The sequence below is a fragment of the Porites lutea genome, chromosome 7 (genome assembly GCF_958299795.1).
Source record: "Porites lutea chromosome 7, jaPorLute2.1, whole genome shotgun sequence".
Lineage (NCBI taxonomy): Eukaryota > Metazoa > Cnidaria > Anthozoa > Scleractinia > Poritidae > Porites > Porites lutea.
The window spans coordinates 24,199,318-24,215,884 of NC_133207.1; the positions used below are offsets into that span (position 1 = coordinate 24,199,318).

At 39.4% G+C, this 16,567-nt stretch overlaps 3 protein-coding genes across 3 annotated transcripts in view; 1 reads left to right on the forward strand and 2 right to left on the reverse strand.

Moving 5' to 3' along the window:
• Window positions 1-16,567, forward strand: part of LOC140944654 (uncharacterized) — a 29,618-nt gene that overhangs the window by 10,377 nt on the left and 2,674 nt on the right. The window contains exon 9 of the mRNA XM_073393772.1: window positions 16,016-16,212. Within this exon, the coding sequence (XP_073249873.1) occupies window positions 16,016-16,212 (197 nt within the window). The remainder of the gene's footprint in view (window positions 1-16,015; window positions 16,213-16,567) is intronic.
• LOC140942738 (cartilage matrix protein-like) lies at window positions 3,145-6,059 on the reverse strand. The gene is made up of 2 exons (XM_073391717.1): window positions 5,932-6,059; window positions 3,145-3,965 (listed from the first exon to the last, which is right to left on the reverse strand). The coding sequence occupies exons 1-2, from the start codon at window positions 6,035-6,037 to the stop codon at window positions 3,229-3,231; spliced, it is 843 nt and encodes a 280-aa protein (XP_073247818.1). The 5' UTR covers window positions 6,038-6,059; the 3' UTR covers window positions 3,145-3,228.
• Window positions 9,351-11,894, reverse strand: LOC140942739 (integrin alpha-M-like). Its single transcript, XM_073391718.1, has 2 exons — window positions 11,710-11,894; window positions 9,351-10,401 (listed from the first exon to the last, which is right to left on the reverse strand). Exons 1-2 carry the CDS (start codon window positions 11,807-11,809, stop codon window positions 9,692-9,694), a joined length of 810 nt encoding a protein of 269 aa, XP_073247819.1. The 5' UTR covers window positions 11,810-11,894; the 3' UTR covers window positions 9,351-9,691.

The following is a 16,567-nucleotide window of genomic DNA, read 5'->3' on the forward strand; positions in this document are numbered from 1 at the left end:
CAAATCAACACCCTGTTGGTACCAACTTTTCGGCGGGACTTATCTCTCGCATTGCACTCTTGAATAAATAGAACTTTCCGGCCTGCAATTTACATAGCTAAGTTCAAAGGAACTTAACAAACTTAAAGCATTTCCTCTCGGCGAACCGTCAAGAACTGTAGATCAGTCATTAAACAGCAAAGCCACTTGTGTTACTAAGAAATTCAATTGTGATACTTGACGTTCTTTGTTTATCATCGTCTTCAAAAAGATCGGATTAGTATAAGATTATGGAAACTCCAACCATAGCCCAACATTTTGCCCCAAGTGAGAAGTTAGTCGTTATATGGTTGCGTTAGGGGATCTAGATGACATTTGACCAAACGAAAACGCACATGAAAATTGTCCATGTTTTCGCGCTTAAGAGTACTGACTACATGTACACCGATAGACCCAAAAGTCTCGTGATATTATTTTTCCTGTTTTGAAGTCACTGTTTCCGGCCTAATTTTAATGTTAAGCTAACCTAGTTATAATTATCTTTTTTGCTCTAAACGTGAAACACTTAAATGCTAGACGTTTCCACCAAAGGTTGTTGCTAAGGTAAACTAATACTGTTTTGGCTGCCTGCATACATGCCATTTCTAACCATACTTCGTAATTTATCTTTTGCAAAAGAGTGGTGTCATCAATTTAACTCCTTTTTATATTTCTTTATTTTTTGTTTTATTGTCTTAAATTACGATCAGTCAGTACCTTTAGTACTCAACCGCACAGCAACCTAACGACAACAACGCGATGCATGTAGTAGAAGAATTTACTTTCAGAGAAAAACACTTGCCTGATGCAGTGACAAACCCATGATCACAAACTATCGTTTTGAGAGAAACACGTTACAACGCTTAAGCATCGTTTCCATGAATATGCGACTTTTTGAAGGATGAAAAATTAAGAAATGTCTCCTTAAAGATGTCGAAGGCTTTTTGGAGAAGATATTTTTTTGTTGGGTAGTCTTTTCAGAATCTATTTTTGTCTGCCCCAAAGCATTATACATTTATGTACTCTTGAATGTTTTCAGGTGCTTTTTTCGTTGTTGATAGAAACTGAAGTCGTTCTCTCGTGACTAATACACCCTGGAAGTTGGGCGTAAGTGCAACTCTAGAATGGTGCAAACAGGCGGATGAATTTCTAGACCTGATGGGCAAATTGTGGTTTCCTTCTTGGGATTTTTTCCAACACTTAAACTTTCAGTATAGCACAACGGTGCAAATATAAGAATGCAATAACATGGAAACATATGCTACATAGCGGTTAATCTATTTAAATGAGCCGTGCCGTGAAGTGAAACAGTAAGCGAGAGACCTAATAGTAGTGGTCCTTCCTCACAATCTATATTATTACTACTTAAACTTAGAACACGTGTTTGAAGTGCTGAAAATACTTTTAGCCCGCAAATTTAATATGATATCTAGCGATCAGGTTTTATGTTTTTCACAAAAAGGGAAGGGAGAGAACAGATCGGAACAGGTGCTTTATACATTTATGTACTCTTCGATGTTTTCAGGTGCTTTTTTCGGTGTTGATAGAAAGTCCTTCTCTCGTGACTAATATACCCTGAACGTTGGGCGTAAGTGCAACTCTAGCATGGTGCAAATTAAATATGATATCTAGCGATCAGGTTTTTTATTAATTTTTTCAAAATAAGGGAAGGGTGAGAACAGATCGGAACAGGTGCTTTACTTTTTAAAGGGGGCACACAGCTGGATAAGCTTAATCGGTGCCTTCCAAAAAATACTTCTTCTGTGAAGTCGAATATTCTATTGCTGAACTTCAGTTAACGCTTCCATAGCCTGGACTTTATTGCAGCACACGACGCTTAGCGGTCCGGTGGAATTTTTCTCTTATTTTTGAGCGTAAGAACAAAAAATATCCATCGGCCAAATGCGAAAATATAGCCGAGCTTGCTAATCAGTTAAGATTGATTGTGCAGTGCCGGACAACAGACGATTATTTTTCTGACTGTTCTAAGACTAATTCTTATCGCTTACTTTGATTCATAGCCTCATGTGCGCTTCAGAATTGCACCAATTTACCTCAAATCATTGAGCGCTAAAAAGAGTCAATTATTCTAGGTGAAATTTTGTCATGTAAAAAAACTGTTTTACACTGAGAACCTTTTTAGTAGTCAAATACAACTAATCGTTTAATGAACTGCAAGCAAAACTAATTTGATTTTTATACATTGATAAAGTTTTAATGTTTGACCTTTAATGTACTGTATACATACATGTATGCTCATGTCGTGATCGCGGATTGTTCGCTAAAACATGAAAAGTGAAACACTGGTAATCCTCTTACCAGTTTGCTTTGTTTGTGATATAGTACTTGTGTCACATTTGCATCGAGAGGGGATAACAAAAATACTAAAGAAGGAAAAAGAAAAAAAGAGAGAGCCAGAGAGAAAGGAGGGTACATGATGACATATAGATGTGTTATATAGGATATTAATGAACTAAAGCTTAAACTGAACTAAATATTCAAACTATTTCGTCTAAGGAACAGAACACACCTTATTTATGATCCTAATTCCTGTAGGTACCTGAGGTTGATTTTATTTACAAAATCTGGGGACGGTAGAGCTTGACTCAGTTTGGATTTGTACATGTAGTAGCGGAGGAATGTAGTAAAACATAGTTGAATTTCCTATTTAAAGTTAAGCCCCTGATGTATTAAAAAGGCCAAATATTTTTTCTTTGTTCTTGAAGCAAAAACATTTTGTGTGAAAGGGGTACCTTTCCTCTTAAAAAAGGTATACCGAAAAAGGTAAGGGATTGGGCATCCAGGCGAAGCCTCCCCGTTTTAAATTTGTTGAGTATCCCAGGGGGTGGGGGTGGGGGTGGGGGCTCGAAAGGTTCAGTGATTTTCTATATGGTGATCATTTACCTTTCAAATCTCAAAGCTGACCATTCAGTTTACGGTAAAAAGTCTAGTTTTACGTTGTAATCGTTCTTAAGCGAGTGCAAAACTACTGCAGGGACCTAGTCTTTTAAAATCAATTATACAAATCAATTAGTCTATTCTCGGATGAAACACTGACTCAGTACTACTGTTGCCAAGACTGATAGACTCGTTCTTTAGTCTACTTGATGCTTTCGGACGATCAGCGAATTGTTATTTTTTGAGGTGTCGTTGCTTAACAGTATTGCTAATGCTCTGTAAGCTCTGTAAGCCGAAACACCAGGTACTCTTTCAGCGTGTAACTGGGCGTGCTAACATGCCGTTCAGCCAAGAGTGATGTAAGTACTCTCTCATGATGTGCCACGGCGGAATCAACCTTACCACTCGCATCAGCCCGTGAACATCACGCACGCGATAAAGGTGGGCGTCGGTGGAGCTCGCCAGGCCCACGATCTCCGACATACCTCTGAGGTAGCGGCCAACGGCTATCACGAACATTTGTGTGCCCATAGCTTTGATTTGCAACGCGCGATACAGCGTTTTTTCTTTATCCACATTTGACTGTCCGTCAGTGACAATTAAAACACGCTTTCTTACCCCAGGCCGACCGCCGGAGTTGCTGTTTAATATGAGCTCCCTTCGACAAATATCGAGAGCATCTTGAGTATTCGTTTTCCCTGCCTCGAAAGGTATCTTGCGTAGTTTATATACGGTGTCACGGCGCGTGGTGAAATTAAAACGGACCGTGGCGTTGTATGAGAATGTAATGGCCGCGTAGCGTCTGTCTCTGTCTGCCTTTCCTGTAAGTAGCTGCAGAGCCCGTAGCGTATTTTTGTAGTCTTGAGGCCGTATCGATGCTGAGGAGTCTATAATGAAGATCGCATCGAACTGTGCAAATGACTGGGTCGGTATGTCCGCAGACCTGCGATGTCTTCTACGTAGTTGTCGAATGACTCTGTGATCTATGCCAAGGAAGAACCGCATTAACTTGTCGGCTGTGACTTGAGCAGGTGGAATTTTCTGAAATCCTGTCAAGTGATGAGATTTGGTTAAAGTCGTCTAACATTACAACACGCTGTTTAAGAGCTGGAAGCTGTCTTAACCAGATTGCTTGTGTTTTTGTTTTTTTTTAACTCTCGTAAACATAAGGATTCAGAAACCAGCAATAAAGTTTATCCATTTCACACCCAGAGTTTTTGATGGGGCCTCGTCAGGTAGTTCTAACTCCTGAGTCTGTGGATAAAATCTTATGATGTGACCATTCAAGTGAAAGCTCTCCAACAGTACTTTCACACGCTACTATTTATTCAGTATTTAGTTCTAACTCTTTGTATCTTTGGATGAAATCCAACGGTGTGACTATTCAAATAAAACCTCTTCAGCAGTAGTGGTGCTATTTATTTAGTATGTAGTTCTCAGTAACTTTTGAGTCTGTGGATGAAATCATGTGGTGTGACCATTCAAATGAAATCTCTCCAACAGTTCTTTCTCATGTTACTATTTGTCTTTCGGCAATTTGAAAAATGAAATTTGGGATTTTTGCGATTTTTTTTTTTTTGTTTTACTTTGGCCACCACTGGGGGTGAAAGGAAGAGGTAAGGAAGGGCGGAAAGCGTTTTGTATGAAGACTTAAGTGTGCATGACTCGTGCAAAGATAAGAGTAACAATTTCAATGTACGTAATAAACAGCTCCGTAGGAATAGGTACTCAGTAGCTTTCATATGAGAGAACACACTACACACTTCAGGATCTCAGCAACTGCTTCGGTCTTTCTTTAAAGTGACCACTATAACAGTCAGGACGTAAGGATTTTTCTAACAGCCAACTCAACCTCTAGTTTAGATTCACCTGAACTGTCGGGCAGCAAAATCGAAGGCGAAAATTTGCAGAAGAATTAGCTACTTCACAACTTTAAAGCATCTTGTACAAAACTATGAAACATTACCAACAGAAAGCGCAAAACAGCGGGTTTTTTTTTTAATTTTAACCCTTTAGTGAGACTTCTAAACTTGTCCTCTTTGACTCTTAGTCGAGAAGCAAAGTTTGAAATGTCCTAAGTATTTTATCATTGTACTCTAAAGATGTCACCATGGAGTCTGTTTTTGTTTTAATTAAAATGAAAAGGTATTCAATAGAGATAATTTTGTCTCTCTTTACTACACGCAGTTGGTTTTCTCTTTAAGTGAGTTTAATTGAATAGTTTTGTTGGTCTTAATAGCTAGCATGCTGTGTCAAGCTTCGACAAAACAAAACTTTGTTTATCCAAACAGCTAACAAAAGATATGCTAAGTCCTTTTTTGAATTCATTTTTTAAGGTCAATGATCCTACGTCGTGTTTGGTCTTGTCTGCAGTGTCTTAATTTTAATTGCAAAAACCCGTTTGTATTATCGCTGCTTGAAGCCGCTGTGAAGCTTTTCTGACGAATATCAGTGCTGCAATGACTGAAAGCTACCAGAAAACCTCCGTTTGCTTAACTTTTAGCCTGCGTAGCATGGCAGTTTTACCGGGAGCACGACTAAGCGGCAAAGACGCAAAAACGCGCGCAAAACGCGGGCGAACGTCCTCACGATTTCTCTGCCCTCGCCCGTCGTTATTTACTTTGCGCGCCCAACCAAAACCGCCATGCTACGAGGGCTACCTAACTTTACGGCTGAATTATTGAAAAAGGCAACAAGTGTGAGTTATCACTTGTTAAACGATTCGTGTGAAACCGAACCTGAGAGAGAGAATCAGAGGTAGTCTCTAAGTCTGAAAATTTTTAAAAGCATGAAGACCTGAAAAGGTTTAGGTGCATGGCTTCAACATTTGCACCCTTTCATAACCAAAAGAAATCCTATAATGAAATTCGTTCAATTCTTAGTTAACGTCTGTTGATACTTTTGTGTTGTACTTTTTTCCTCTAAAGCTAAAAGTAATGTAAGAAGGAAACTCGAATTTTGTCTCAACTTGTGGATTTGGGTGCTGTCAGTTCGGTTTCTGAAGGCATCACTTACTTTCCCATGGATCCGAGTTTACGATCTTGTTCTGCTCCCAGATAAAGCCGGAACACTCCCACCATAAAACGAACATGACTGCCACATGCAACAGTGTCCTCCACATTTCGAGGCTGTGTTCCAAGACTATTTAGTGAATTGGAGGTGTCTTCAGTAGAATGGCCGAGTACTTGAGGTTATCAATTTATCTCCTTGTGATTTACGCAAAGCCTTTTATCGTTTCTGTCGACACTTCTGGAACCAATTATGTTATACTAAAACGTATTGAGGAGACCTAGGGGGTGTTAAACAATAGTCTGGAGTTTCGAGCTATGACACATGGCAGGAGTTAGGCTGACGATCTGCCTCAGTAAGTTTTTACAAACTTCCTTTCTCAGAATTTTCGAGAGAGTAGACTTCAGTCAAAGTGCATATCCGTGTGACCTTCGCGTACCAGCTGAAATAAGATGATTAAAACAAATTCGACATTCAAATACAGTCAATAATCTTAAAGTTGCCCTAAAAGTCAATCTCATAGAGATAAAAGAACATGGCTAAAGAACAGCAGAGACCAATTCTAGCTGTCCGTTTTTGTGACAGAGAGAGAGCGTCCAAATTACTCGAGGAAACATAAAGAGAAAAACGTCTTTTAATGTGCTAAAAGAATACAGATAATTGGCACTATCTCGAATTTGACCTCTTCGAAGGAAAAGGAAAGACAAACTTTCGAGAAAAGGAGAGCCCTATTTAAAGCGGGAATAAAATACTGTTGAACAGACTCCAAGAGAAACGGATGTTTGTTAAAACCAGTGACAAAGAAATTTCCGGAGCTTACTTAGAAAGGCCACACAACACTTTCACGCTTCGTTTTCTATCTCTATTGTACCGTATCGGCCTTATTCTACAGAAAAGTTCCAGTGCTCTTCACTTTTCAACAAAAACCTTTGTCGTTCGCATATCAAGGTACCTATAGCAACCAATACCGTTTTTCTTGTTATCTCGGCACCAAAGCCTTTCTAGAATTTTCCATCGTTGTTGTTTGTTTTTATCAAAGGAAAATGCCTGGATGTATTTCATTGTTTTGCTGCACTTTTTGTTTATATCAGTTTTAATTATAGTATTTATAACTGCCTTTTCATCATAATCACTTGTCTTAAAGAAATTTTATACTTCGCTTGCACTTGAGGTTAAATTGTTTAATTTGATTAGTAATGTTTTTGGCAACTGCTCCCCTTTATATGTTTCACCTACGCTTTCGGTTGAAGTCGTCCGTTTAATTTGATTTGCTTCATTGTTTTCACGGCTGTTCTTTTCACCAGGTTTTTACTTGTCGTGATATCACTGTTATCATGGTCTATAACTTGCTTCGCTTCAGTAGCGGTTTCTACAGACTTAAACTTTAAAACTGATAAAATTCAAACCTCACGTCCCTTTGCAAAAAGTTACCTAAATTGATTTGAGGCTTTGAAGGTTATACTCTCGAGGAGCTCATACATATGTTGTATTACGTAATGGCAAAAGATTTCCTTTAAACAAGAAAGCTTAAAATCGAAAAAATCCTACAGGTTAATGATGCAGCCACTTGATCCCTTTTGACTTTTTGCTGTAAAACGTTCCTTTTCCCCTTAATTGATTGCCTGTCTCCCTATCAGGATTATATTGAACTTCGACGCTCAAGCGATTCTGGCTGCAATTAACCTTCTGTATTGCGAAAATTACCCTATCAACCCATCATTGCAATACTGTCCTCGGGGTGGGGGGGGGGGGGTGTACTCCATATATAAGACATATAGGTATGTACCGCCCCAAAGGGTAGGATTTTGGCGCTGTTTCGGTCTGAAAACGGGTATAGACTTTGTTCAGTTTGGTCTGGAATCTGGTAATTAGTTTTTGAGTGAAGTACCAGAGTGTGTATTATGGGCGTATTTGCCATTTCAGTTTCAAATGAATTAGAAAGAATGATTAATGGAAATTCGAAAATGGATTTTAAGAAATCTTTTTGTTGGCGTCTAATCTAAGTAATTTCAGGCCTGAAAACGGGTCTGGATTTTAGAGGCCGGTTTTGAAAACGGGTGTGAAACATGACATTTTTTGGTCTGAAATAGCGTCAGGATTGGGGAAACCGGAAGCTATACACTCCCACCTAGATTAACCCCCCCCCCCCGGAATACTGCCTTCCCTGACATTTTAAACGATAAGCCACATGTTAAGGTTCTTAAACATCTTTTTCAGAAAGGAAGTTTTTTTTTGTCATAATCTTATTATTACGTTTATTTGTAAGATTCGTTCGTTACTAACCGTCAAATGTTAATTAATTCCCTTATCGTTTAATTTCATGTCGTTGAAGATTATTCATGCATTGAAGCGAACAACTGGAACAAAGCGACGCATTTTATTTTCTGTACCCTTGGTTAACAAGATTAGTCTCGCGAGCAGTGGTAGATTAGTGAAGCTCTCTTCTTTGAAATGGTACTTGCGACCAAATGTCTCGACAATATTATCCTCCTATATTTATGTCTTACTATTTCAACAACGTGCTGGAAAGCACGTTTTAGTTCGCGTGCTTTCTCTGAATTATTGACAAGTCACGGTAACTTCATTGCTAATTCTCATTGGGGAAGGCCGTCGCTGACTTTAGGGTCTTCTTTGTCAGAGCTTTGTAATATGCTTGGTGATGTCACCTTTGTTTTAGATTGGATAGCAAGGTTGCCATTATTATAGTGTATACTTGTTAACAAAGATAGCATACTAAAACGTAGGGGGTTCGGAAATAGGGTGCACCGTCAGCCCAAGCTTTTAGAAGGTTACGTGTGGAAGCATGTTTTGAATTGCAGTGTGCTTATTTAGTCAACTTTGTCTTTCAACTGTTCTATTGCTTTGGGGATTTGTTTTTAGGTCACTTTTTTGTAATTGCTAGTAAGTAGTTTAACAGACGTTTAGAGAATTCACAGAATTTTGGTACGTAAGCAAATGCGTTTGGTTGTCATCATGATTGTAGTGCTTGCAGTTATTAAACCTCTGTGTGCAAACCTTACTTTTGTAACTTTGTTCTCCGCTAAGGCAAAGCCACCAGGCTTACTGTAGCCTGCGTAGCAGGCGCTTGGCCCCGCGTGTCTCGCTCGCACGCGCCCGTTCTCTCTTTCACCCACTACATCCAAGCGCCTGCTACGCAGGTTAGGCTTACTGTCGAGTACAAACAACTTTTAGACTTGTAACTTAGGCCGACTTATCTCTTAGTACAAGTTCACCACAATAATGGATCTATATAAGCCAAATGCCACCGCTGGTCTTTACAACCCCTATCATGCTTACTTAACCGTTTTATCTGTCCGAACTGTAAGAAGCAGAACCTACTTTTTTCTGTTTGTTTGTTTGCGTGTTTTTGTTTTCGGTTGTTTTTGTTTTTTTTTGGCGCCCGAGCGCACTTCGGTCTTTAGCCTGTTAGTAAGAGCTTATGCAGTCAGTTATCTCGTTTTGGACTCTTTGGTAAAACAGACATCACCCTTAACCGCACATCTAGACACCCTTTCACTTTAATTTCTATAATGCAGACAGCTGTCTAGAGGGACACCTAGAGTTGGTCCCTGGTCAAGGTGTCCAACGTAACGTCATTTTATTGGATGGAATTAAGTGTTTGGCCGCCTACAACTCTACGTGCCACATTCCTTTTCTAGGTCAAGTGTAGATGTATAACAAGACAGTAAGCTAGGCTTAATTAAATACTCGCAAACCAAAACAGTTTCGTCCCGCGAAGGTATTTCAGAGGACAAAAAGACATGGATCAGGTATTGATGTCCTCACCATATTGGTAACGTTCCATAACCCAGGGGCGCTGGTGTTGATGAAGGTATCTCCAGGGTGGAATAAGCCGAGTAATGTCCAATAGTGACATGGTGTTTCGAACTCGAAACAGGTGTCTATTAGTAGTACTGGCAATACCAACCAGCTCCTGGATCCCAGGCATGTAGTTTCCAACACCAATTACGAACATTTCCACGCCGAGCATTTTGAGTTGAAATGCACGAAACAAGGTGAAGTGAACGTTTACATTGGAGCTCCCATCGGTGAGTAGAAGAACGCGCTTTTTAGCTCCTGGACGAAGCTTGGAATTTTTGTTCTGAAAGAGTTCAGTTCGGCATTTTAAGAATGCTTCTTGGGTGTTTGTCTTGTCGCCGATAAACTTTACTCTACTGCGCAGATAGTGTTTCGCTGTCGAAGGATCGGTGAAATCAAAAGAGACCGTGGCTTTATCCGAGAACGTTATGGCTGCGTAGTGAGTATCCGGTCGTGCTTTGCTGATTAGAGTCTTCAGAGCTTCAACGCCTCGGTCAAAGTCGCGTTTGCGAATTGAATTAGAAGCGTCAAACACAAGAACAACGTCATATTTGGTTTGGTCGAGACTTCTTCGATATCTTCTTCTGCTTCCGCTTTGAAGAAAAAACCGTTCAATTTTCTTGGCGGTTACTTGTTTTCTAGGCACTCTATCAAATCCTGCCAAGACAAGATTACTTCTGTTAATTTTATAACCCAATTGCATCCAGAATTAGGCGTTGAGGTTGACTCAGGGGGTTTCTATTCGTCTAGCAATTCCTGAGTGCTATCTAATAGACCGCATTACTGTCATTGAAGTCTTACATAGCTGGGTCTAGCTGACGTGTACTCAAATGTAGTGTGTATAGCTGTAAAACAGTTTCTACCCTCTCCCATATGATCATCTTTTCATGTACACATTGCTCCAAAGAAACTTAAAACTTAACCCTGATAATCTCCATCTCCACTTTGCGACCTAAATTTCTCCATTTTCAATTCTTTGATTTTTTATTTTATCATTGAAGATCAGGCAGCTCTCTAGCCTTGAAACCCTACTCCACAGGAAAATTATTGTCTGAGTCACTATGAATTTACGGACGCGGCAGACCATATCTGCTCACAGAGAAACAAAAAATAAATAAATAATGATGAAAAAAAGTAGGCTGGTTATCAAAATAGAGTTTATTTGGTGTTTTTAATACAAATTTAAGTTCTAAGCCGTTTCAACTTGTCCTAGCGTAATATCTAAACATTGCTTCCCATGAAAAGAAACAAGAACGCATACTGCTTAGACTGAATAAAGAGCTCTTAAAAACGGATCTTGAGGTACGTAGATTATCTCATTTAAACCACTGAATAATTTTATTATGGCGACGGCAACGAGAACCGTCAAAAAGCAACAGGTTTCATGAAAATAAGACTTTGCATGTGCGACACACTTTTTGGTACATTTTTTTGCCGTCATGCACTGCACGACTACGACTTGAAATGCCTAATTTTACGTAGTTTATCGAGAACATATTAGACAAACAACGTCAACTTTCTCTTTCCTGTTTTGAACTTGGCTATTTTTCTTAGGAATTCAACTTGAGTAGAGTCGCATTCATTTGGCAAAGTGAGCGAAATGGGATAATGGCATTGAAGTTTTAAAGAACGCGAATTCAATTTTTAGTTATCTTTTCGTTGTCTTCGCCGTTGTGATATCTTACACTCCCAGTTTTTTCTAACAGAACTGGGCCCTTACGCATACAGGAAAGCCATTTTTAATATCCCACCGCATGTACTTTTACTTCAAAGTAGAGTTAACGGACTTTAAGCTGACATCGTCTCGCTCTTGTCGGAACGTAGTTACTTTAAGTTCGTGTCTTAAAGACACGAACTGAGATTTATGATGTTAAAACGGTGTGGGAGAATCAAATACATTTCCTTAATAGATAGTCCATTGCACGACAATGGAAATTCCTAGGTAGAGTTTAAAGTCCAACTTACTTGACTGTGGAGACATTCCTCTTGTCTTCGTCTTCTCCCACACGAAGCCGTCTAAAAACACAGCAGACAGAAGCACCAAAACCGTCTTAACAGTGAGCATCGTATTCGCAGTCGCAGCTTGGTCCGTGGCCCCTTTTCTTTGCCAGGCACACGAGTTTGTTCGACTGGGTCGTTCTGACGGGAGGTATACTTGTTGTGATTTGCATTAGGAGTGGGCGGAATTTAAATAACCCAGTACAATTTCTTTAGTTCGGGTTACGTTTCACTTATTTTAGTGTTGAAAAGCATTTTTCGCTTGTCGTCTAGAGGTTGCAGGTCTTCGATTGATCGTCACGAAAAAAAGAAAAAACAAGGCAGACAAAAACAAAGACAGAATAAGTGCTTTGTTTCCTTTTCGCAGTTGGAAATCGTAGGCGTGGTGGCTGTAAAAGTGGTGTAACCATCCGAAAACCTGCCAAGTTAAATTCTGTTGTTCCAAGTATTCACTTTTTCAGCAATGAGAAAGGTTATACGTAAATTAAGGACTATTGAAGCTTCTGTGATATTAATAAGTTTTTTTTTTTTGTTTTTTCATTTCCATGTGAAAAGTTATTACCTGTTCTGTTTTACTGTTAGGATAACGAGAATTTCTCGCTAATGCTAATTTTTGAATGTATTTTGCACACAGAAAATTAACTTACGTTCAGATATAAAAGTAATTCGCCTGCAAAAGGTTTAATTATATGCGATAAGAATCTGGTTCCAGAAACTTCTCTTTTTAGTTTTTTTTATAGTTTTTCTTTCTATTGTAAGAAGACGTTTATCTCATAAGGCTCAAGGCACAAGAATGCTACTTTCTTAACAAACAAAATTCAGTCTTGAAATGAAAACTACAGACAATAACAGTTCATATTATCGGAAAAACAAAAGTGGACTTCAAACTTGGAGTCTGCCGCGTCGGTCCTAAGTACACTGCAAACTTTTAAATTGCTTTATTGCTCTTTCTTCAATTATTATTATTATTATTATTATTATTTTGCTTTGGCTTGTTTTTGACTGCCGCTAATCTTTGCTTATCAGTCTTACAAAACGGGCAATTATGACACACGACTGCGTTTCTGGAGTGTTCCGCCGGTCTCGATAAGAAACTTAGGGTCATCTCGACATCCCTTGATTCCAGTCCGTAACCAATAAAAAAGATCTCTATCTTAACAGATATGTGTGTAGTTTAAGCTCCAACCAATACAGTCGTTTGTTTTCGCGGTGGTAGTCTGCTCTATTTTTTCTGGAGTTTTCTGATTTCTCTAGAAACTTGGCGCATTACCATTTGAAATCAATACTGAGGTAAGGAGTGTCAGCAAATGAAGACAAGACAAAATATCTGACTTCGTGCTGACTGTTTAATCAAAAACTGTTTCCAATTGCTGTATACTTTAAAGTTAGCTATACTTATCTAGGCTTCCCAAACCAAAATCCTTTTTGGACCTTAAAAGCTTTAGATGTGCTGAATACAATGATCTTTAAATAGACTGGTGCTTTCTAGCCGGAAGTTTCTGCGGTGTGTTTGTCGAAAGAGGATCCCGTCCCTTTTTTTTAAGTATTCGTTTTCAGTGGGTCAAGCAAATCATCAACAACTTAACTTGACTAGTTAGGCAAGCTTTCAATTCCCCTAAAGTGCTATTAAAACAATCCAGGTTTTTATCAGAACATATCGCACCCATACTTGAAACTTGTTGGCACCTCATTGCAGATAAGAATTTTAATGGTTCTATAAATACTTATATTAGGATGTAGACATGACATGAGTGATTGATTTTTCTCCGACAATTAGGTCGGTGAAAGAAGCCTTACTTTTGAAGTATTTTTAGGGAAACCAAGATTGTTTACGAGTCGAAGTGATCTTTTTACTTCGTTTGCTTTGCCCGTCAAAAAAGCGGCTCCCCATGTGTTTGTACGCGATCCTACCACTTTTATATCCCGAGGGTACTCCCTTATATAGCCATATAGGTATGTGCTACCCCAAAGGGTAGGGTTTTTGCACCGTTTTGGTCTGAAAGCAGCATAGACTTTGTCCATTTTGGTCTTGAATCGGGTATGGTTTTTCTTGCCTTCGTTTGCCTCAAATTACATGCAAATGGAAACAATTTTGAACCCATATGCCAAAAACCCAATGAGAAAACCAGAAAAAATCTCTCAGATAAATTAAGTGTCATTCGTGAGGTCACCACTCTCTTTCAGTTGTTGATTTGCCAAATCAGCGCGGCGGGCTGTTTAGGTGTTTAGAATAGCACAGCGTGCATAACTGGTAAAGAGTGCTCATATGTGAAACTCTTTCAACAATTATCTTTCCGTGTCGTTCAGTGATATTCTCAGCGTCGTGTGAGGTGTTGAAGGAAAGTATCTCAGCCGTCCTTCTGGCAAAGAGGAAATTCCTTTGATTTTAAATTGCCAAAATCACTTTTCGGTAGGAAAGCTATACTTATACTGAATGAGCGGGTATCAAAAATAAATATACACAGTGTAAACAAATGAACAAAGTACAAAGTCAGCAATTGGGATCATTTTCAAGTTAATTTTGTCAACTTTGACAGTGCGTGTCATCATGCGCCATGGAACTTTACTTTACATGTGCATGAATGCCAATATTATATCTTCTTGTCCAGCAAATATGCCTTCTTATTATACACTGGACTCACTATCTGTCTTCTCATTGGCTAAGAGCCTACAGCTTACTTTGGAAATCAGTGCAACATACAGATTAATTAGTTATCTGTTAGTTATCTGTTAGCAGATAACTGACTAATCTGTAGGTTGCGCGCGCAATGCCTGATTTCCAATAACAATATCAATTTCCTGGCGACAGTGTGTTTGCCGCTATTTTCCTCAAAACAATGTACAATAAAACAATTATTAGATTCGGTTTTTGTGATATCCTTAATAATCAAGGTCTCTGTAAGTGTTATTAGCCTCGGCCTTGGGCTCGGCTGATAACACTTACCTCGGCTAGCTTTTATTGTTCTTACACTGTAATCAGGGATAAAGCTGGCTTTGCAAATGCCACTAATCTGAACAAGTGAAAAAAAAAATTGATATATACCAATCCCAAAACCACACAAGTAGCTTTCCTTTATAGCTTTTTCACTCACGTTGCTAGCACCTATGCAAATCTCTTGCGACAAAAGCGTCTCAGCACACGGCCCCGTCCACACGTATCCCGATAGTTTTGAATCCCCAACTTTTCTTTCCGGATTCGGCTTCAGTCCACCCGTATCCGGTGAATCCAGCGTACGAATCCGCAACTTTTTAAATCCGCTCTCCAGAGTGGAAATTTCTGAATACGCTATGAATCCGGAATCTGGATATTCTTTTATCCAGTGACGTCACAAGGTCGAGAGTAGTTCTTTACCGTGAATATTCAAGACGGTGCCGAGCGCAATCTTATCGCTTCTTTACTTCTTGAACTTCAGATTCAAGTCTTATAACGTGCGGTAGTTAAAGCTAGGTATGATTACTGTATACTTCGATGACGCCACTTTGAACTTGACATTAAACAAGATGAAAGACACATAGCCTTCTTAATCAAGGAGGAAAGTGACTGACTTGAATTATTTTGCTCCTTTTTGTTAATTCCTAGTATTTTGGAGTAATTCTCACGGGTGGCCTCTATTAGACCTGCGGGGGACGATTATTTAACAATTATTCCTTCTAGGCCGAATGGGCTCTGAGTCAATAGCCCATGAAGACGAAGGCCGAATGGGCCATTGACTCAGAGGCCACGAGGGCGACATGGATAATTGTTGTAGTAAAATCCAACTAGTTTGTCAAAAATATCGAGACAAAACAACTTAAGCCAGCAAAACGCAATTCTGCGGCCATTGTTTTGGTTTTCAAAGCCGGCGCTTTTCGCTACTAGTGGACTATAAGATATAGCCTAGTAATAGCTCAACCAATCAGAGCGCAGCATTGATAATAGACCACTAGTTGGATTTTACTAATAGATAATAGGCGTTTATTTGGAAGTGGGTGTCTATTAAGTCATTTACAGTTGTAATGTTAACCCGTAAGATAGCCACTCATGTGAGGTAAACACTACTCTAGGGAGTAGTCACAGGGAGGTCTGTCCCTCAAGCAAATGCCACTGTTTTAAGGCGGGAGCTCTCTAAAGCAGATAAACTGGACACTCAGAAGTGTCCAGCCCCGGCAGTAAGCAGCCTGCTGCAGTAACTACTTGTGTGGAGGAAGGTTGGCAACATTCTTCTGAGAATGACGTTTAGATACGTTCTTGAAACATTTCTTTCTGAACATTTTTCAAATCGATTCTTTTCAGAGTCAACTGCTGCTGACTCGAATTCTGGAAGCTGCAGTGCTAGATACCAGCGATCCATCGGCCTCTCCTCCTCCAGCTGACGACTTGGATCTCGAGCCACGCGTTGAAACTGAGGCGCCAAACAAAGATGATGTGTCCATCGCAAGTGAGGGTTCCAGCAGTACCCTGGGATCTACACCTCCTAAAGTTCAGCCAGTGTAGGTTACAAGCAAAATACATTCGTCAGTGACTCTATTTTTCAATTAATAGTTTATCAACAGAAACAACAACACATGTATTTAAAGAGGCTACGTCACGCTATTTGCTAATTTTTTCACTGAAACTTTTTCCTGTCGTCTGTTGCAAAGGATGGTAAGGATGGACATGGATTGGGAAAAAAAACTGGGCCAGCTTTTCCAGGTTTAACTGAATGCTGTGCCTGCAAAAATCGCCAAAAAAATATTATGGTTAGTTCTCCCTGATATCTCTAACGGAACATTTTGTGTACGGGTGAAAGCACTAAGTAATGACTGTAGCACAGACCTGACAACCTAAATCCCCTTTAAAGAGTTA

Coding starts and splice junctions, on each gene's coding strand:
- LOC140942739 (XM_073391718.1), bottom strand. CDS start 11,809: ATGCTCACTGTTAAGACGGTTTTGGTGCTTCTGTCTGCTGTGTTTTTA. Junction 10,402..11,709: donor AGGAATGTCTCCACAGTCAA/GTAAGTTGGACT, acceptor TTGTCTTGGCAG/GATTTGATAGAGTGCCTAGA.
- LOC140942738 (XM_073391717.1), bottom strand. CDS start 6,037: ATGTGGAGGACACTGTTGCATGTGGCAGTCATGTTCGTTTTATGGTGG. Junction 3,966..5,931: donor AAACTCGGATCCATGGGAAA/GTAAGTGATGCC, acceptor ATCACTTGACAG/GATTTCAGAAAATTCCACCT.